The sequence below is a fragment of the Syngnathus scovelli genome, chromosome 7 (assembly GCF_024217435.2).
Source record: "Syngnathus scovelli strain Florida chromosome 7, RoL_Ssco_1.2, whole genome shotgun sequence".
Lineage (NCBI taxonomy): Eukaryota > Metazoa > Chordata > Actinopteri > Syngnathiformes > Syngnathidae > Syngnathus > Syngnathus scovelli.
The window spans coordinates 17498164-17513320 of record NC_090853.1 but is presented as its reverse complement, the minus strand read 5'-3'; the positions used below and the strand labels follow the sequence as shown (position 1 = coordinate 17513320).

The window sequence follows — 15157 nt, the reverse complement described above, 5'->3', positions numbered from 1 at the left end:
TCGGAAGCAAGAGAATGGGATAAAGGTCCCAGCCAGGAGTTGGCACAGGGATGTCCAGCTGGAGGAAGCATGTTCCAATCGGTGGTGACGGAGGAAAATTCAACCACTTCACTCCCGCCAGAAGCAGGAGCCCAAGTGGAAATTCAAACAACTTTTCTCCCGCCAGAACCAGAAGTCCGAGTGGAAAGTCAACCCACTTCACTCCTGCCAGAAGCAAAAGTCCAGGAGGGAAACTTATCATGTCCAAATGAGGAGGACGGTGTGTTGGACATTGGACCCTGGATGGGTCTTACGTCCGGTGCAGAGAGCCATGCGAGGGTTGCATGGGGCGTCGGGATCCAGACGGCAGCCGTACGTATGGAGGGCCTGGCTACAATGATGGTCCTCCCCTCGACTCGCCCACCAGCCCCGTACGGCTGATAAGCCCGCTGGATGTGGATGCAGCTCCTTCTGAGTCTGAGGACGACGATGAGGCTCGAGACGGAGGACGCGGGAGCGAGGCTGAAAATGAGGAGGCAGATGTCGAGAGTGTGGCCACGGGGCGTTCAACACCGGAGCTGAGAGCCCTCGCCGTGGAGAACCACGCTGACGACGACAACGCTGCTAGTCGGTTGTCGCGCCTGATCAACGCCCTCGCAGAGATCGCCCGACAAGGAGACATGGCAGCGGCCTGCCCTACTTCAACAACCGCTGAGGTTGTGAATATCTCAGACGGAGACGACGACATGACTGCCTAGCTCGTAACGGGGGAGGGAGTGAGCAGAGAAAATTTATACCTGTTTTTCAATCCAAGGAGGGGGTGTCATGTAACATGGAGATAGAGATGGTCCAAATGGTAGAATATGGATTGTTCACAGGGATAAATTGACAGAGCTGATATTTCCAAATTTGTCCAAAAGATGGCGCCAGACCAAAACATGAGACCAAAAGAGAGGCCAGGATAAGCTAGACCAGTTAAAATAGAAAAGAGGAACACGGTGTCAGAGTGTAAGTCACGCATGGAGGCACAAATGAAATTTTTATTATGTGTTTTTTATTTTTGATTTTTTGCTTGGCTAAAAATGTACTCTGTAACCGCTTTAAGCAATATTATTTGTCAATTCGATCAATTCATGTAACAGAAAGTAGGTCAAAGGTGAAAACAAGTCATGTAACAGAAAGTAGGTCAAAGGTGAAAACAAGTCATGTAACAGAAAGTAGGTCAAAGGTGAAAACAAGTCATGTAACAGAAAGTAGGTCAAAGGTGAAAACAAGTCATGTAACAGAAAGTAGGTCAAAGGTGAAAACAAGTCATGTAACAGAAAGTAGGTCAAAGGTGAAAAGGGGAAGTGAAAGGTTTTGCCACTAGCTGTGCATTTGGTGGAAAGTACTGCGTGGTCAGGGCGGAAACAGCTGCTAAAGGCCAGTCCCTCTATAGGCGTGAGAAAGCTGGACAGTCCCTTCTATACGCGTGAGAAAGCTGGACAGTCCCTTCTATACGCGTGAGAAAACTGGGCAGTCTTACCCTATAGGGAAAGTACAGGAGAAAAGAAAGGGGAGGGGGGGAGACGGAGAGGTCTATAAAAGGTCCTGCTGGAGAAGCTTCAAGGCTTTCCCCCCAAAAGAGCTCTGATACGTGAAGAGGCCCGGAGGAGTTTCAAGATTTTTTCCAAAGTCCCAAAGATTTTTGTGTGAGACGCAGGATCACTGGACTGAAATTAACTTGGATTTACTCCTAAAAATTGGACTGGACAACTTTAAACGAGAAATTGGTGAGGATGACCGTTTTTATGTATTTTAGCGAGAGGGGGGAATAGTCATCGGGCCGCCGGCTTCCTCGTGGCCAGCCTGTTTCTCTAATTTGGATTTTAGAAGCAAGATCGAACTGATCACTCGACTTTGCTTCCACCAAAAATAGCACGCAACTGGTATTTACCTCTTCCCTTTTTTATGAACTGTGTTTTGCAATCGAATTGTTCTGGGATTGAATGATTTTATTAACACGGGTATCAGTGAGTGAAATTGTTCAGTTTCTGGAGTAATTGAGATTTGTAAATCTATTTCATGTTTCTTTAATAAATGTGTTTTGTATATTACTTACTTCGTTGTGCGCGGATTTGTACTAAATATGCAACCGAAGGCTCAGGCCCGCTTCCCCTTTTTGACGGGCCGCGTAAAAAGGAACTCCGAACAAGTTAGAGACTTAAATAACTTCCGTAGTTATTTGAGCCACGAGTGAATTTCGATCTGTTCGAAAGTTGTTTCGTCTGAATAAAATTAAAGGAAGTGTTTAAATCAGATTATTGGTTTTGTGTAGAACGGAAAGTTGTTTGACTATTTGAAAGGCTCAGGCCCGCTTCCCCTTTTCGTCGGGCGCGGCTCAGTTCCCCTTTTTTGACGGGCCGTGTAAAAAGTAACTCTGAGCCAGCTAGAGAATTAAATAACTTTCGTAAATATTTAAAGGAGGAGTGGATTTCGTTAGAAGTGAATTGTTGGAAATTTACTTCTTCTAAATAAATTAACGACGACGGCTGAGATGGATCAGTGGAGTTGGAGGAGAATAAAAATATTTCAATTGTCCGTCGGGCGCGGCTCAGTTCCCCTTTTTTGACGGGCCGTGTAAAAAGTAACTCTGAGCAAGTTAGAGAATTAAATAACTTTCGTAAATATTTAACGGAAGAGTTGAGTTTGTTGAAAGTGAATTCGGTTGAGAATTTACTTCCTTTAAATAACATAACGACGATGATTAAAATAAATCAGTGAAGTTGGTGGAGGATAAAAGTATTTCGATTGTCCGTCGGACGCGGCCCAGTTCCCCTTTTGTCGGGCCGCGTCAAAAGTTAAATAGGACACGATCAAAAAATAGACTTGCCTTCCAAATTAATTATTGGGCAAATCTAAAGACAGCACGACAATTTTATTCGGTAAGAAAGTCGCTATTCTCTTCGAAGCAATTAAGTGGGGTGAAGAACTCCGACGGTCAAGTGCTAGATCTACGTATACGAAGTTAGAATTAATAATATAAAGGGCATTAATTTTCTTCTTAAATGCTATTATTGTCACACTTTTATTAATTCGATTCTCTTTCGAATAAAAAAGTTGGTCGGCTCGCTGCATGAGCGACCAAGTGGAACGGACCCGTATGAACATTTACTTCGGCAAAACTAGTGCTTGGGTGCGCTATACAAACGAATCCCTGAGGTCTTAACAAAGACATCTAAAAAATATCCGTAACGAATAAGAACTTCAAACATTAGCGGGGAGCCATCAATACGATGCGGTCACTTCGAAGTCCTGCCTCGAATTGAGTTACTCGGCACGCGCTTCGGGTGACTTGAGAGGGATTGGCGTCGTACAGAAATTAGATTGATTCCGGAGGAGTTAATTTAACTCGGGTGGTTAGATTACGGACGAATCTCCGAACCCGGCTAAAATAAACCCGTTACTGGGAAGCCTGGGGCACCTTAATCCGAGAGGTGCGTTTGACAGTGTAAATGTGTTCATTTTCCAAATTGATTAGTGAATTACAGCAGGTTTAAGAATGCCGAAAAACACAGTGAAACTTCTACTTACGAACTTAATTATTTCCGTGCTCACGTTTGTAGGTCGAAAAGTTAGAAGCGATGTTTTTCCAAGTAGAATTAATGTAAAATGTAAAATTAATATTTTAGTTACCTTGAAAGACGACTTGCGATAGAAGTTGGTGCTTGAGAGACGGGTGGCTGCGGGAGATGGCTAGTGGGAGGGGGGAGTGGGAGAATCAAATACCGTATGCTTACCGTAATTTCCGGACTATAAGCCGCGACTTTTTTCCAAAATTTTGGACCCTGCGGCTTATAGTCAGGTGCGGCTTATATACGATTTTTTTCGTGATTTTTGTGATGACTTGATCACTTTTACTCTTAACACTATTATATACAGTAAAAGCTACAAAACAAACTGACAAATAATTTGTTTTCAAATCAGACAAGTAAAAACTGGTCAAATATTTAAAAATATATATATTATTAAAAGTGAAGACAATTTGCAATTCTAGTAATGACACATGAATTTGATGCACAATTTGTCTTCGCGGGCCACATAGAATGATGTGGCGGGCCGTATCTGGCCCCCGGGCCTTGAGTTTGACACCTGTGCTCTAAACCCTTTCTCTTACTCTGCCATGTCACTCAGAGATTACACAAAGCAGTGGCGCTGTTTGGTCCATCTGCATTGTATTAAAACCCAATCAATCAGCATTTAAATTCAATTCTTCTGACATTTTGCTCACCAAAAACAAGTTGTAATGAATGTGAACGTTTAATGCATTTTATTCAGAAGGTTACTTTGAACCTTAAACGGCGGCACGGCGTACTTATGGATTTTTACGGCCTCCGGCCTCCAGGGGGCACTCTAGCAGGAAGCAAGAGCGAGACAGGCGAAGAAGAGATAATGCGCTGAAGAAGACGTGCTAGTTTGTGTTTACATTTCGCGCATCACGCACACACCCGCATTCACACAAAGACAGGAAGCTTTTATACACAAACCGTCATTATGGGGGACAAAAGAAATGCATATGATGCCGCTTTTAAGCTATATGTGTCGCTCGCTAGTTTAATGTAATTTAGCGCTTCGTGCATGAATAAGATTAGCATGAACAGACCCTTTTCACACTCGAAGAAATGCATAAAACCGACGACGAAAGAGAGACTGAGAAAGTGTGAGGCGAAGGATATCTAACGCTATTCCAATCGGACACTAAGGAGGAAGACTTCGATGGTTTCAGTGCACAGGAGGAAGATGAAGACGGCTCTTTTTTTACTTTTACTGGTATGTTTTTTTTAACCAGCCCTGTTAGTGCTGTGCTACCGTGTTGCTGCTGTGTTATCGTCGCTTCTCAGTGACTTTGCTGTGTTACTTCCGTTTTGCTGCGGTATTACTGCCGCGTCACAGGCAGTGTTTGGAAAGAAATGTTAAGGTATGTTATTAAAGCTTTAAAAAAACTTTCTGTGTCCAGTCTTTCTTTGCTAATAACTCGCGTGCACACTTCCGCGTTGCTGCGGTACTACTGCTGCGTCACAGGCAATGTTTAGAAAGACATGTTCAAGTATGTTATTAAAACGTTAAAAAGGCTTTCTATGTACTGTCTTTCTTTGTAAAAAACTCGTGTGCACGTGCGGCTTATAGACCAGTGCGGCTTATGTGAGAAAAAAACCTGAAATATCCCTGAATTTTAGCTGGTGCGGCTTATAATCCGGTGCGGTTTATAGTTCGGCAATTACGGTAATTTCCGGGTTCGCAACAAAAAAGGGTTCTGACAACCCTCGCCGCTTCTTGCACTAACCTTCTAAGGAGAAATTATTAGCTACAAAATCTCCGGACGAACTACGGATGAACGTGTCAATATGCTAAAGCGCACACAGGAATTGGCCAAGCGAAGGGTACAGACAATAAGAAAATGGGGAAATGGCAGGCACATACGTCACAACGTTACCAGACAATCTTTGAGAGAGTCGCTGACGGGTTCAGAAGTCGAATTTGGTTCGTGTAGATCGTATCACATTGCCAACATTACCCCTGGTCAGTGGTCCCGTTTTGTTTATTATTAGTTGTGTGTTGCTCGCGTTATATTAATAAAAGGTATACATCCCCAAAGAAACATGTCTTTCCTGACAATCTTCTTTGTGTATATTATTCTCTTACAAATGGTAATTAAACATTAAAACACCTGTGGCTTATAGTCTGGTGCGGCTTGAATGTGAACAAAACAAGATTTTCCCCTAATTTTAGTTGGCGCGGTTTATGATCGGGTGCGGATTATACTCCGGAAAACACTGTATTTAACTGCTAATGAGCCAGTATCATTGCTTTGAGTGTGTGTGTGTGTCTGTGTGTGTGTGTGTGTGTGTGTGTGTGTGCGTGCGTGCGTGCGTGCGTGCGTGCGTGCGTGCGTGCGTGCGTGCGTGCGTGCGTGCGTGCGTGCGTGCGTGCGTGCGTGCGTGCGTGCGTGTGTGCGTGTGTGTGCGTGTGTGTGTGCGTGTTTGCGTGTGTTTTGCGTGTGGCTATTGTTTTTTTGTTGTTTTTTTTAAAATATTTTTACTCTCAGTGTTTCATAATATTGCAATCTAATTGTGGGAGTGGACTGCAGGAAGATTAACGAGTTGTCTGCCACATATGGAGTAAAAGAAATTGAATACATAGCATCATATCATGTATGATCCCTCACCCAGTAACAATACACATAAGTCAAACGTTTCTTCGAGAAACGAATGAACAGAGTGACATCTTGTAAATCACAAAGCCTCTGAGATTCGACCAAAGTCTTCAACTTATTTTGCGTATCCATGTCTATCCTTTTACTCAGCCGGGGGCCTGGGAATCTTCCTGTGTTTCAACAGGCTCAGTACAGGGTCAATATTTAGGGAAGTCCACCCCCTACTGCCATTTATACACGTATATGGGTGTTTACAAAATAAATCCATTACACTGACCATTGTGTTTGTCAACTTGTACTCCAGGAGTAAGCCATTTCAGGGCAAAATGTTCACTACAAACAGAAGAAACGTGTTTCCCTATGATATGTAACAAGACTAATCAAAGCACTCTCAGGGAAATACAGTCAAAATGGTATAGTTCTGAAGTGTTGCAGTGTGCTTTGCCTGGTGAGGCTTGTATGGTTTGCTCTCAATGGGCCATTATTGCTGCTGGAAAAGCCCCATTTACTCTAGATTGTTTAAAAAGTATGCCGTATTGGCCCGAGTATAAGATGACCCCCTCTTTTTCAAGACAAGTTTGAAAAAAGACATTTTGAACACCAAATTTATTTTTTATACAGAAAATAATTACAGTACATCTGAAACAAATGATTATAACAATATATTCGAGAGAAAAAGCATGTTATGGCTTCTGGGTTTTTAAAATGTAAATAAACAAATCTACTGTGATAAAACAACCAAATTGCAATAACTGCATTAACCATCAAAGTGAAGTCTAACTGTAACTGTAGTCTTGAAATAAATCTGAATAAGGAGAAACATTGCAATAAAATAATGCAAACTGCTACCGCTATTGTTGGGGAGCCTGAGGACTGGCTCGGATGGTTATGCTCTTTTCGCCCCCGGGTGTCGGTCAAAACACAGGAGGGAAGACGTGGTTCAGTTTTGATTGCTTTACTGAATTATTGGCAAAAACGTAACAGGCACTGTGGCTCATAGGGGCATACAGGCAAACCGGCAAAAGGGTATACACATGTTTGGTCATAAGGATGTGAGAGCAGGTGTGTGTCGTGTACATGGCTGAGTCTTTGGGTGTGTGAATGTGATTCTTGTGTGTGTGATTATTGTATGAAGCGTGTGACGGGTGTGTGGGGTGTGTGTGTGTCTGTGTGTGTGGTTCTGCAACAGACAGAAATACAGCACGTAAGTCAACGTTCAACTTCTGACGTCACATGACACTAGTCGACGGCACACATGAATATAACTAGCTGCGCGTAACGGTTCCGCTATACTAAATACCCATGAATGAAATACTCTCAGCAACACACCAAACATAAGTCATCGAGACAACAAAATACATTTGCTGACGACCGTTAGTTGCCGTGCCGCTGCGTAACGGCTACTCGTACGATGCGAGGCAAACTTAAAGGAGCGCGCTGAAACTATCAAACGGCGCACACACGAAACAAACTGCGATCAGACAAACGGCACAACAGTAGACAATAGTAACAATGAAATGTTTATACTCACTTTCTGTCAAAAACACACACGATCACAGCAACATACTCAGTCGATACCAGCAAACGTTAATTTAGCATTGTGCACAAGCTCCAACAATCACGATACGCTGAGGTAACTCACGCGAGACTTAAGGCGCGGTGACGTAACTTTCCAACATTTTAACATCAAAATAGGAACCTTTCTAACAGCTATTTTTCTTTTTCTTCGTTTCAGGGGTTCGCTTTGGCCTGGGGAGTTAAGTTCAGCATTCGCTTTAAATATATCTGCCGCGGCTAGCGTTGTGATTAGGTATAATGTCTAGACCCCAAAAGTAAGACGACCCCCACTTTTTCAGTCTGATTTCAATGCATAAAACACCGTCTTATATTCGGGCGAATATGGTATATGCGCAATAAACATAATAATGGTGAAAACTGATACAGTGGATGTTAACCCCGATATTCTCAAATTTTACTACAAGCTAATTTCAAAAACGGACAGGACGTTTATTGATCTCTCTGGGAGGAGGAAGCTGGAGATCAAGCATGGCATGGTCAAAGGGGTGAGACAAAGACGGACAGGCGATGGGGCAGGGCTGGTGGCGTTCAGTTGTTGTCTTAGACCAGCAATTGGTCGGGGCTGGGGGAGAGCGTGCGTAGTTGGTCAGTAGGCATAAATCACGTCGGCAACTGGAGGCAAGAGTAAACACAGAAGTAAGGCACAAGGCACAAGAACGAAACGGGTGGCATACGGGGACGTACTGACAAAAGATTGGTCGCCGTGTGAGGTTTGAAGTAGGCGAGTAAATGAGTGGGGTGCAGGTGATTGAGTTGGTTGGAGGGGAGTGGCTGTGATTGAGTCGCTGGTACAGTTACCGCCTAGGTGGCACGGCACGTGACAGAACCCCCTCCTCAAGGAACCGTCCCTAAGTAGGACCCCGATGCCGGGCAGGCGGGGGGGAAACAGGAGCGGATCAATATTCTGCCATGGATCAATACTCTGCCAAGGAGTTCAAGTCCTCGACGTCAGGAGCCGAAACTGGAGGCAGCAGCGCCGGCACATCTGGAACAGAGGACAAGACAGAAGACAAGGAGCAACATGCACGACCGGGCGCCGCGGCCCTCCCAGATCCCCTCAGACCGGCAAACGAGCTGTTCCGGTTGGTGGCGGCGGAACTCTTTAATGAGGACCAGGTCAAGGATCCAGCGGGCCAGGAGCGGTGGGAGTCATCGTAGCCCTCCCAGTCGACCAGGTATTTGCGCCAAGGGGGCTGGAGCAGGGAGCGGACCGTGTATACAGGGTCCCCACTGACGAACCTGGAAAGTGGAGGAGCAGGCGCGGGGACCAGCGGGCTGTCAGGGACGGGTTTCACCCGCGAAACATGGAACCTGGGGTGGATGCTCATGGAGCTCGGATGGCAGAGGCGCACGTCAGAGGGGCTGACCACCTTGCGGACGGGGAACAGTCCCACGATGCAGGGCGCCAATTTGCGGGACCCAGAGTGGAAGTTCCCGCGCAGAGAGCCGCACGCGCTGCCGCACCCGGTACGTCGCGGCCGCCATCCGGTGCCTATTGGCCTGGCCAGTGTAGCTAGCGCCGGTCTGAAGGAGGCTTCATCGTGTGCCGCTCGAATGGAGGGATAACAGTGACGTAGTCGATCGCCAGATGGGACCAAGGGTGATGAGGGTTAGCAGTTGGAGCAGCCCCGCTGGGGGGCAGTTGGATGCCTTGCAACGGTTGCAAACGGGGCAGGCCTTAATGCACTGGAGGCAAGAGTAAACACAGACTCAAGAGTAAACACAGACGCAAGTTCAACGTGTTGGCCCTGTCCCAGTCCCAGTTCCCAGTCATCAACATCCCGGACCGGCTCGTCGCTTCCATCTTTTGTCGGATGGCACAGAAGGCCAAGACACCACCTACACTCCGGCTTCACCACTTCTGGGTCCTGGTAAACTTCATTCAAGTCAATCGAGGTGAGCGATGCCTCAAACCCGACCCGCAACCACTACTTAATTCCGCAATACTCCTTTGTATGAATGAAGTCCATCTCTTTAAGGGGTCCGGACACACGCCAACCGACCGACCATTCCACCCTAATCTACGCAGACAACAGCAAATCAGTGCAACAGTATGTGTTAAATCTATAGTCCAGTGAAGGAATGGTGAAGAAGTCAAAAAAGTCAAAAGAAATTGCAGAACGGCAGGAAGGAAATGAAAGAAGAATAAATTAACCATATATAATATATATATCATGAACAATAGGAAACATACAAAAATGGCAAGAAACCAAGTCTTTCGCTACAATTATTACATTATAATTATTAATAAAAAAAACAACCCTAAAATTATTTTCACAACAATCGATACTTTTTTTAACCCTGAATTTAATAATACACAGCGCTTTCCATCAGACTCTGAAGATTTTGCAGACCACTTCAGAGGAAAGATAAACACCATCACATCCTTCAATATCCCCACTCAATTTTTGAAGTAGTTTTATGTATCTTTTAGGGACCAGCTTTTAAATATACTTAATTGCTCTCTTCAGACGGGAGTCTTCCCTGCTGCCTTCAAAATAGCGGTGGTGAGGCCCCTGCTGAAAAAGCGAAATTTGGACTCGAATGATTTTAGTAATTACAGACCAGTATCCAACTTACCATTTTAAAGGAAGATTTTGGACAACTTGTTTTTATGCAACTTAATTTTTTAAATAAAAGTACACCTAAATCTTGATTTTACTAACCTTAGCGCTAGTGATTCAATGAATTTCTGTGAGCAATTTAGAAGCGTTAGAAAATAAGAAGTCATGCTGTTTGATAAGTGACTGCTTTATTCTCTCTTCCATCCAATTCATACTACATTATGAAAATGACTTACTCAATCCGCCTGAAATTGTCATCTGCGTATTGCTTTCGTGGTTGACTCGATTCCCAAATTCTGGACCACAAAGTCCAGCAATTCATTTTAACCGGGTCTCGGAGAGACCAATCATGCTAAGATTCTGGTCCTAAATCAGCCATTAACTAGTATCGCTTTCGTGGGGAGTGATCTAATATTCATAAAACTGAGTTTGAGTGTAATAGGGTGATCAGAGTTCATACCAATCGGAAAACCTTTAAACGATATATGAGTGAGATTGTGTTGTCTAAGCCCCGCATTTGAAATGTTTATCAACGTGGCGGGAGGATATGACCTTTTCGGCCCACGCACCTTTCTACGTCGCAGATTTCCTTTTTTCGCAGGTGGTTCTGGAACTCATCTCCCGCAAAAAATGGGGGATTACCGTAATTTTCGGACTAAAAGTCGCTCCGGAGTACGAGTCGCATCAGCCATAAAATGCCCAAAAAAGTGAAAAAAAACATAAGTCGCTCCGGAGTATAAGTCGCATTTTGGGGGGCAATTTATTCGACAAAATCCAACACCAAGAACAGACATGAACGAGCAACAACCGGCTAAACGATAGGTATGCTAACGTGACATAAACATAAACAAAGAGCTGAGAACGGGCCTGACGTAACACTCAGAGTTATTAAAAAAAACTATTACATAAATAACACGATTATAAAACCATCTGTGTCACTCCAATTCATTAAATCCATCGATCGTTCTTTGTCAGCAATGGGTGCGCGCCGCTGACGGCGCTTGCACTTCAAAATATTCCACAGGCCCTTATAACGATATATAAATTAGATCTCAAATAACTATTATATAAGCAATAATGTTATCAAACCATCTGTGCACTCTAAATCATTAAATCCATCGATCAAATTCCTCGTCCTTTGTCAACAACGCCGTGCGTGCGCCCTGACGTCAGCCTCGTCGTTATTCCACAGATCTAGTATATAACTAGATTGTAGCGTTAACGAAGTACAAGGAAAGACGTGGGTTTGGTAAACGGCTCTTTATTTAACAAAACAAACTTCCAGGCGTGTGGCGGCGTGGACTTCCAGCCACGGAGGTGGAAGAGAGCTCCATAGAATAGGACCGGGCGTGCGTAAAAGCCATGTCCGAGCCCCATCCACCATCCCCGGACAGCCACCCGGCCGAGCGCCGGGCCACGACTTCCATCCACGGAGGTGAAACAGAGCTCCGTAGAGTAGGACCGGGCGTGCGTAAAAGCCATGTCCGAGCCCCATTCAGCGTCCCTGGACACCCACCCGGCCGAGCGCCGGCCCCCGACTTCAATCCACGGAGGTGAAAGAAAGCTCCGTAGAGTAGGACCGGGCGTGCGTAAAAGCCATAATAGTTTTTCAAACCTTCTGTGTCATTCCAAATCCTTAAATCCTTCAAACTCTTTGTCCTCCGTGTCACTTAGAAACAAAGCCGCTAATGATGCCGGTAGTACGTGGGGCCCTTCGTCATCTTCGTCATCCCGTGATCAATCTTTGTCCTTTTTGTAAACAACCGCCGCGTCGCGCTGCTGACGTCACTTGAAATTCAAATTACAGTAATCCCTTGCTACATTGCGGTTTCACTTTTTTGGGGGGGGAAATTTTTGAAAAAAAACACATATAAGTCGCTCCTTATTATAAGTCGCCCCGCCCCCCCACCCAAACGATGAAAAAAAACACGACTTATAGTCCAAAAATTACGGTACTGTAGTCCTACTATTCCGAATTACTACTGCTACTACTACGACAACAACTACTACTACTACATCCATTTTCTCTACCGCTTGTCCCCACGGGGGTCGCAGGCGTGCTGGAGCCTATCCCAGCCGTCATCGGTCAGTGGGCGGGGGACACCCTGAACCAACCAATCGCGGGACACACAGAGACGAACAACCACCCACACTTGCACTCACACTTAGTATGGGCAATCGGCCTACCAAGCATGTTTCTACTACTACTAACACTACTGCTACTGCTACTAATAATAATACTAATAACAATAGCAATAGTACTACTATTACTGGCAGTTATACTTTTTTCCTTGATTTATCTCATTTTAAGATTAATGGTTTGCCCTCTATTTTCTATTTTTGACTGATTCAAGCCATTCTACCCTTCACATACGTAGGTTTTGAATTTTGAAAGTAGTTGTGCTCCAATCGATCTGTGACATATCTTGACCAGATCGTGATTCGTGAAAAAAAATGTGATCGGTATTTCTGATCACTGCCCTCCATTGGCTGATCACCATGGCCAATCATCACCCTTCGGGTTCCTTTTCACACACATTCAGACACGTTCTAAATCATCAGTCTTAAATTTATTTATTCATTCTTGTATTTACCCGGTGAAACAGACTGCCGTGATAAGGCGTCACATGAGAATTCTTTATCGTTACGTCGGTGACACCCAGTGTTCAGATTGGAATCTACAGTTGAAAACTGGTTAAATTGTTACAAATCCAAATGTTACTTGAAATACTATTATTATGATTTTCTGTCTACAACTTTGCTTATACATATACTTAATGAAATTAATAATTCAATTATTTCACGTGCATACTCCAGCAGGAGGAACAGGAATATGCTACCCCTTTGAACCCCAATTGACGCGATTCCCAAATTCCATTTGTGCATATAGGAAGCCTTGTCCTGTTCTTGAAAAATTAAGGGATAGAAATTTAACAATTGTTTAAAAAAAAACAAAAAAAAATCAGATTAAATAATTGAAAAAAAAGAACTCTAACAGATTAATCAATTAAGAAAATTTGGAAGTCGCTGCTCTAAAATTGAAAATGTTATACCAAAGCCATGTGATCGGTATCGACTAATGATGGACGCGTGGATGGTCGGTGATTGAGAGTGTCAAATCCGCACTTTTATATAAGTGAACCGACTTTCCGTTCAAAGCAGTGACGTGTGGTGAGGTTCATGACTGGGGAGGCACTGACGTCACCTCCCCCCCCTTAAAATTTGTCCGACACCTAACCGTGTCTCGAAAATATTGGGGAATGCGGCTCTAGAGTAGCTTATTCATTATTTAATTTGAACTATTTTAATTAAAATCTTGAAAAGACCTGCTCCAAAGTCCCGTTGTCCGAATCAAACCTTTTAACTGATGACCTCCTGCTTCGACCGAAAATCCATAGTTGAAAATCGATTGTGGGTGATGTGAGTCACCCCGCTCACACTTTGTTTGATCTACTGCCCTCTGGAAAGAGGTACAGAAGCCTACGCTCCCACACCACCAGACTCACCAACACCTTCATACTCCAGGCTGTTAGGATCCTGAACTCTCTCCCCCCTCTCCCCCCTCCACCCTCGGCTACATGACGTCCTGGTCTTTTGGGCCACGATGGCTGCCTTGCACTATTATACTAACTGTCTGCTGTAGGCACAATTGCACCATTTCCACCGAGTTGCTCTTATTTATTAATTGCTTTTATTTATTCATTGTATGTCCCTTCTTATTTTTACTTTTTGTATTGTTTACTTGAATGTGTAATATGTCTCGTCACCGTGGGATAGTAGGAAACGAAATTTCGATCTCTTTGTATGTCTTGGCATGTGAAGAAATTGACCATGAAGCAGACTTTAACTTGACTTTGACTTGAAATGTAAAAACGAAAAACAAAAACGAATGTAAATCAAAATAAATGGGCGACTGCTCCTCAGTTGTTCACTGTGAATTTGAACTGGAGATCACTTAATTTACAGGTGGGCGCATGAAGCATCCCGGGATCACTAGCGCCCCCTGCCATAAGCCTGGAGAACTTTTTTTGTTGCCTCTTTTCAAAGCCGTTTTGCTCATCTAAAGAAACACAACATTACAGACAGATGACAAAAAAACACTAGATATTATATACATCAGCTTAGCTACGGAAATTAGTTAATATAGCCACAGTGTTTGAACACTTAAACAGCGACATAGAGGAAGACAGGAGTTCAGTCTAACAGTTAGACTGAACTCCTGTCTTCAAGCCTATGTATGGTATCATAATGATTACGGTATACCATACATAGGTTTGAAAAACCTGGATTAAAAATTTACCTCCTGGACTGTTATGGAGAAGTGCTGTTTCGGAACATTCCACACCTGGAATAGATAGCAGGAATGTTTTTACATTTTGCAGCAGTAAAACATCATATCACAAAAGAAGTGGTATATTTAATCCTAGGCAGATATGTTATTAATTTCTCTTCAATTTTCTTTATTTTCCTCCCAAAGCAAAGGTATGCCACCGCCTCAGATGTCCCCGAGCAAGTCCAGTGGACGAGAGTTCTGTGTGGCTGCCATCTTTGCCTCATCCCGATCATGGTTCATCACAGACCCCACCATGAAGAGAGAGAAAGGTTAGGTTTAAATACCAACACACTTACCAAAAGAGGCACTATTCCTTTCATTAGAATGTTAGCATCATGCTGGTATATTGGCCTAAACAATTTTCAACTGCAGTATTATAATGTGAATGTATGATTTAATTGTAATTTAAATTTAATTTAAATGTTAAATGTTTTTGAACAAACTTGTCAATTAAAACATTATTTAAAGATAATTAAAATACAAAAAGTGTATTATTATTATTATTATTTG

General features: G+C 43.7%; 1 protein-coding gene across 37 annotated transcripts in view; it reads left to right on the top strand.

Annotated features, from left to right (window-relative positions):
* Window positions 1–15157, top strand: part of bcas3 (BCAS3 microtubule associated cell migration factor) — a 287913-nt gene that overhangs the window by 208277 nt on the left and 64479 nt on the right. For all 37 annotated transcript variants that reach the window (XR_007482725.2, XR_011087061.1, XM_049725724.2 and 34 more), the window contains one exon: window positions 14792–14916. Coding sequence is in view for 35 of the 37 variants with exons in the window: in XM_049725724.2 (XP_049581681.1) it covers window positions 14792–14916 (125 nt within the window). In the remaining 2 variants the exon portion in view is untranslated. The remainder of the gene's footprint in view (window positions 1–14791; window positions 14917–15157) is intronic.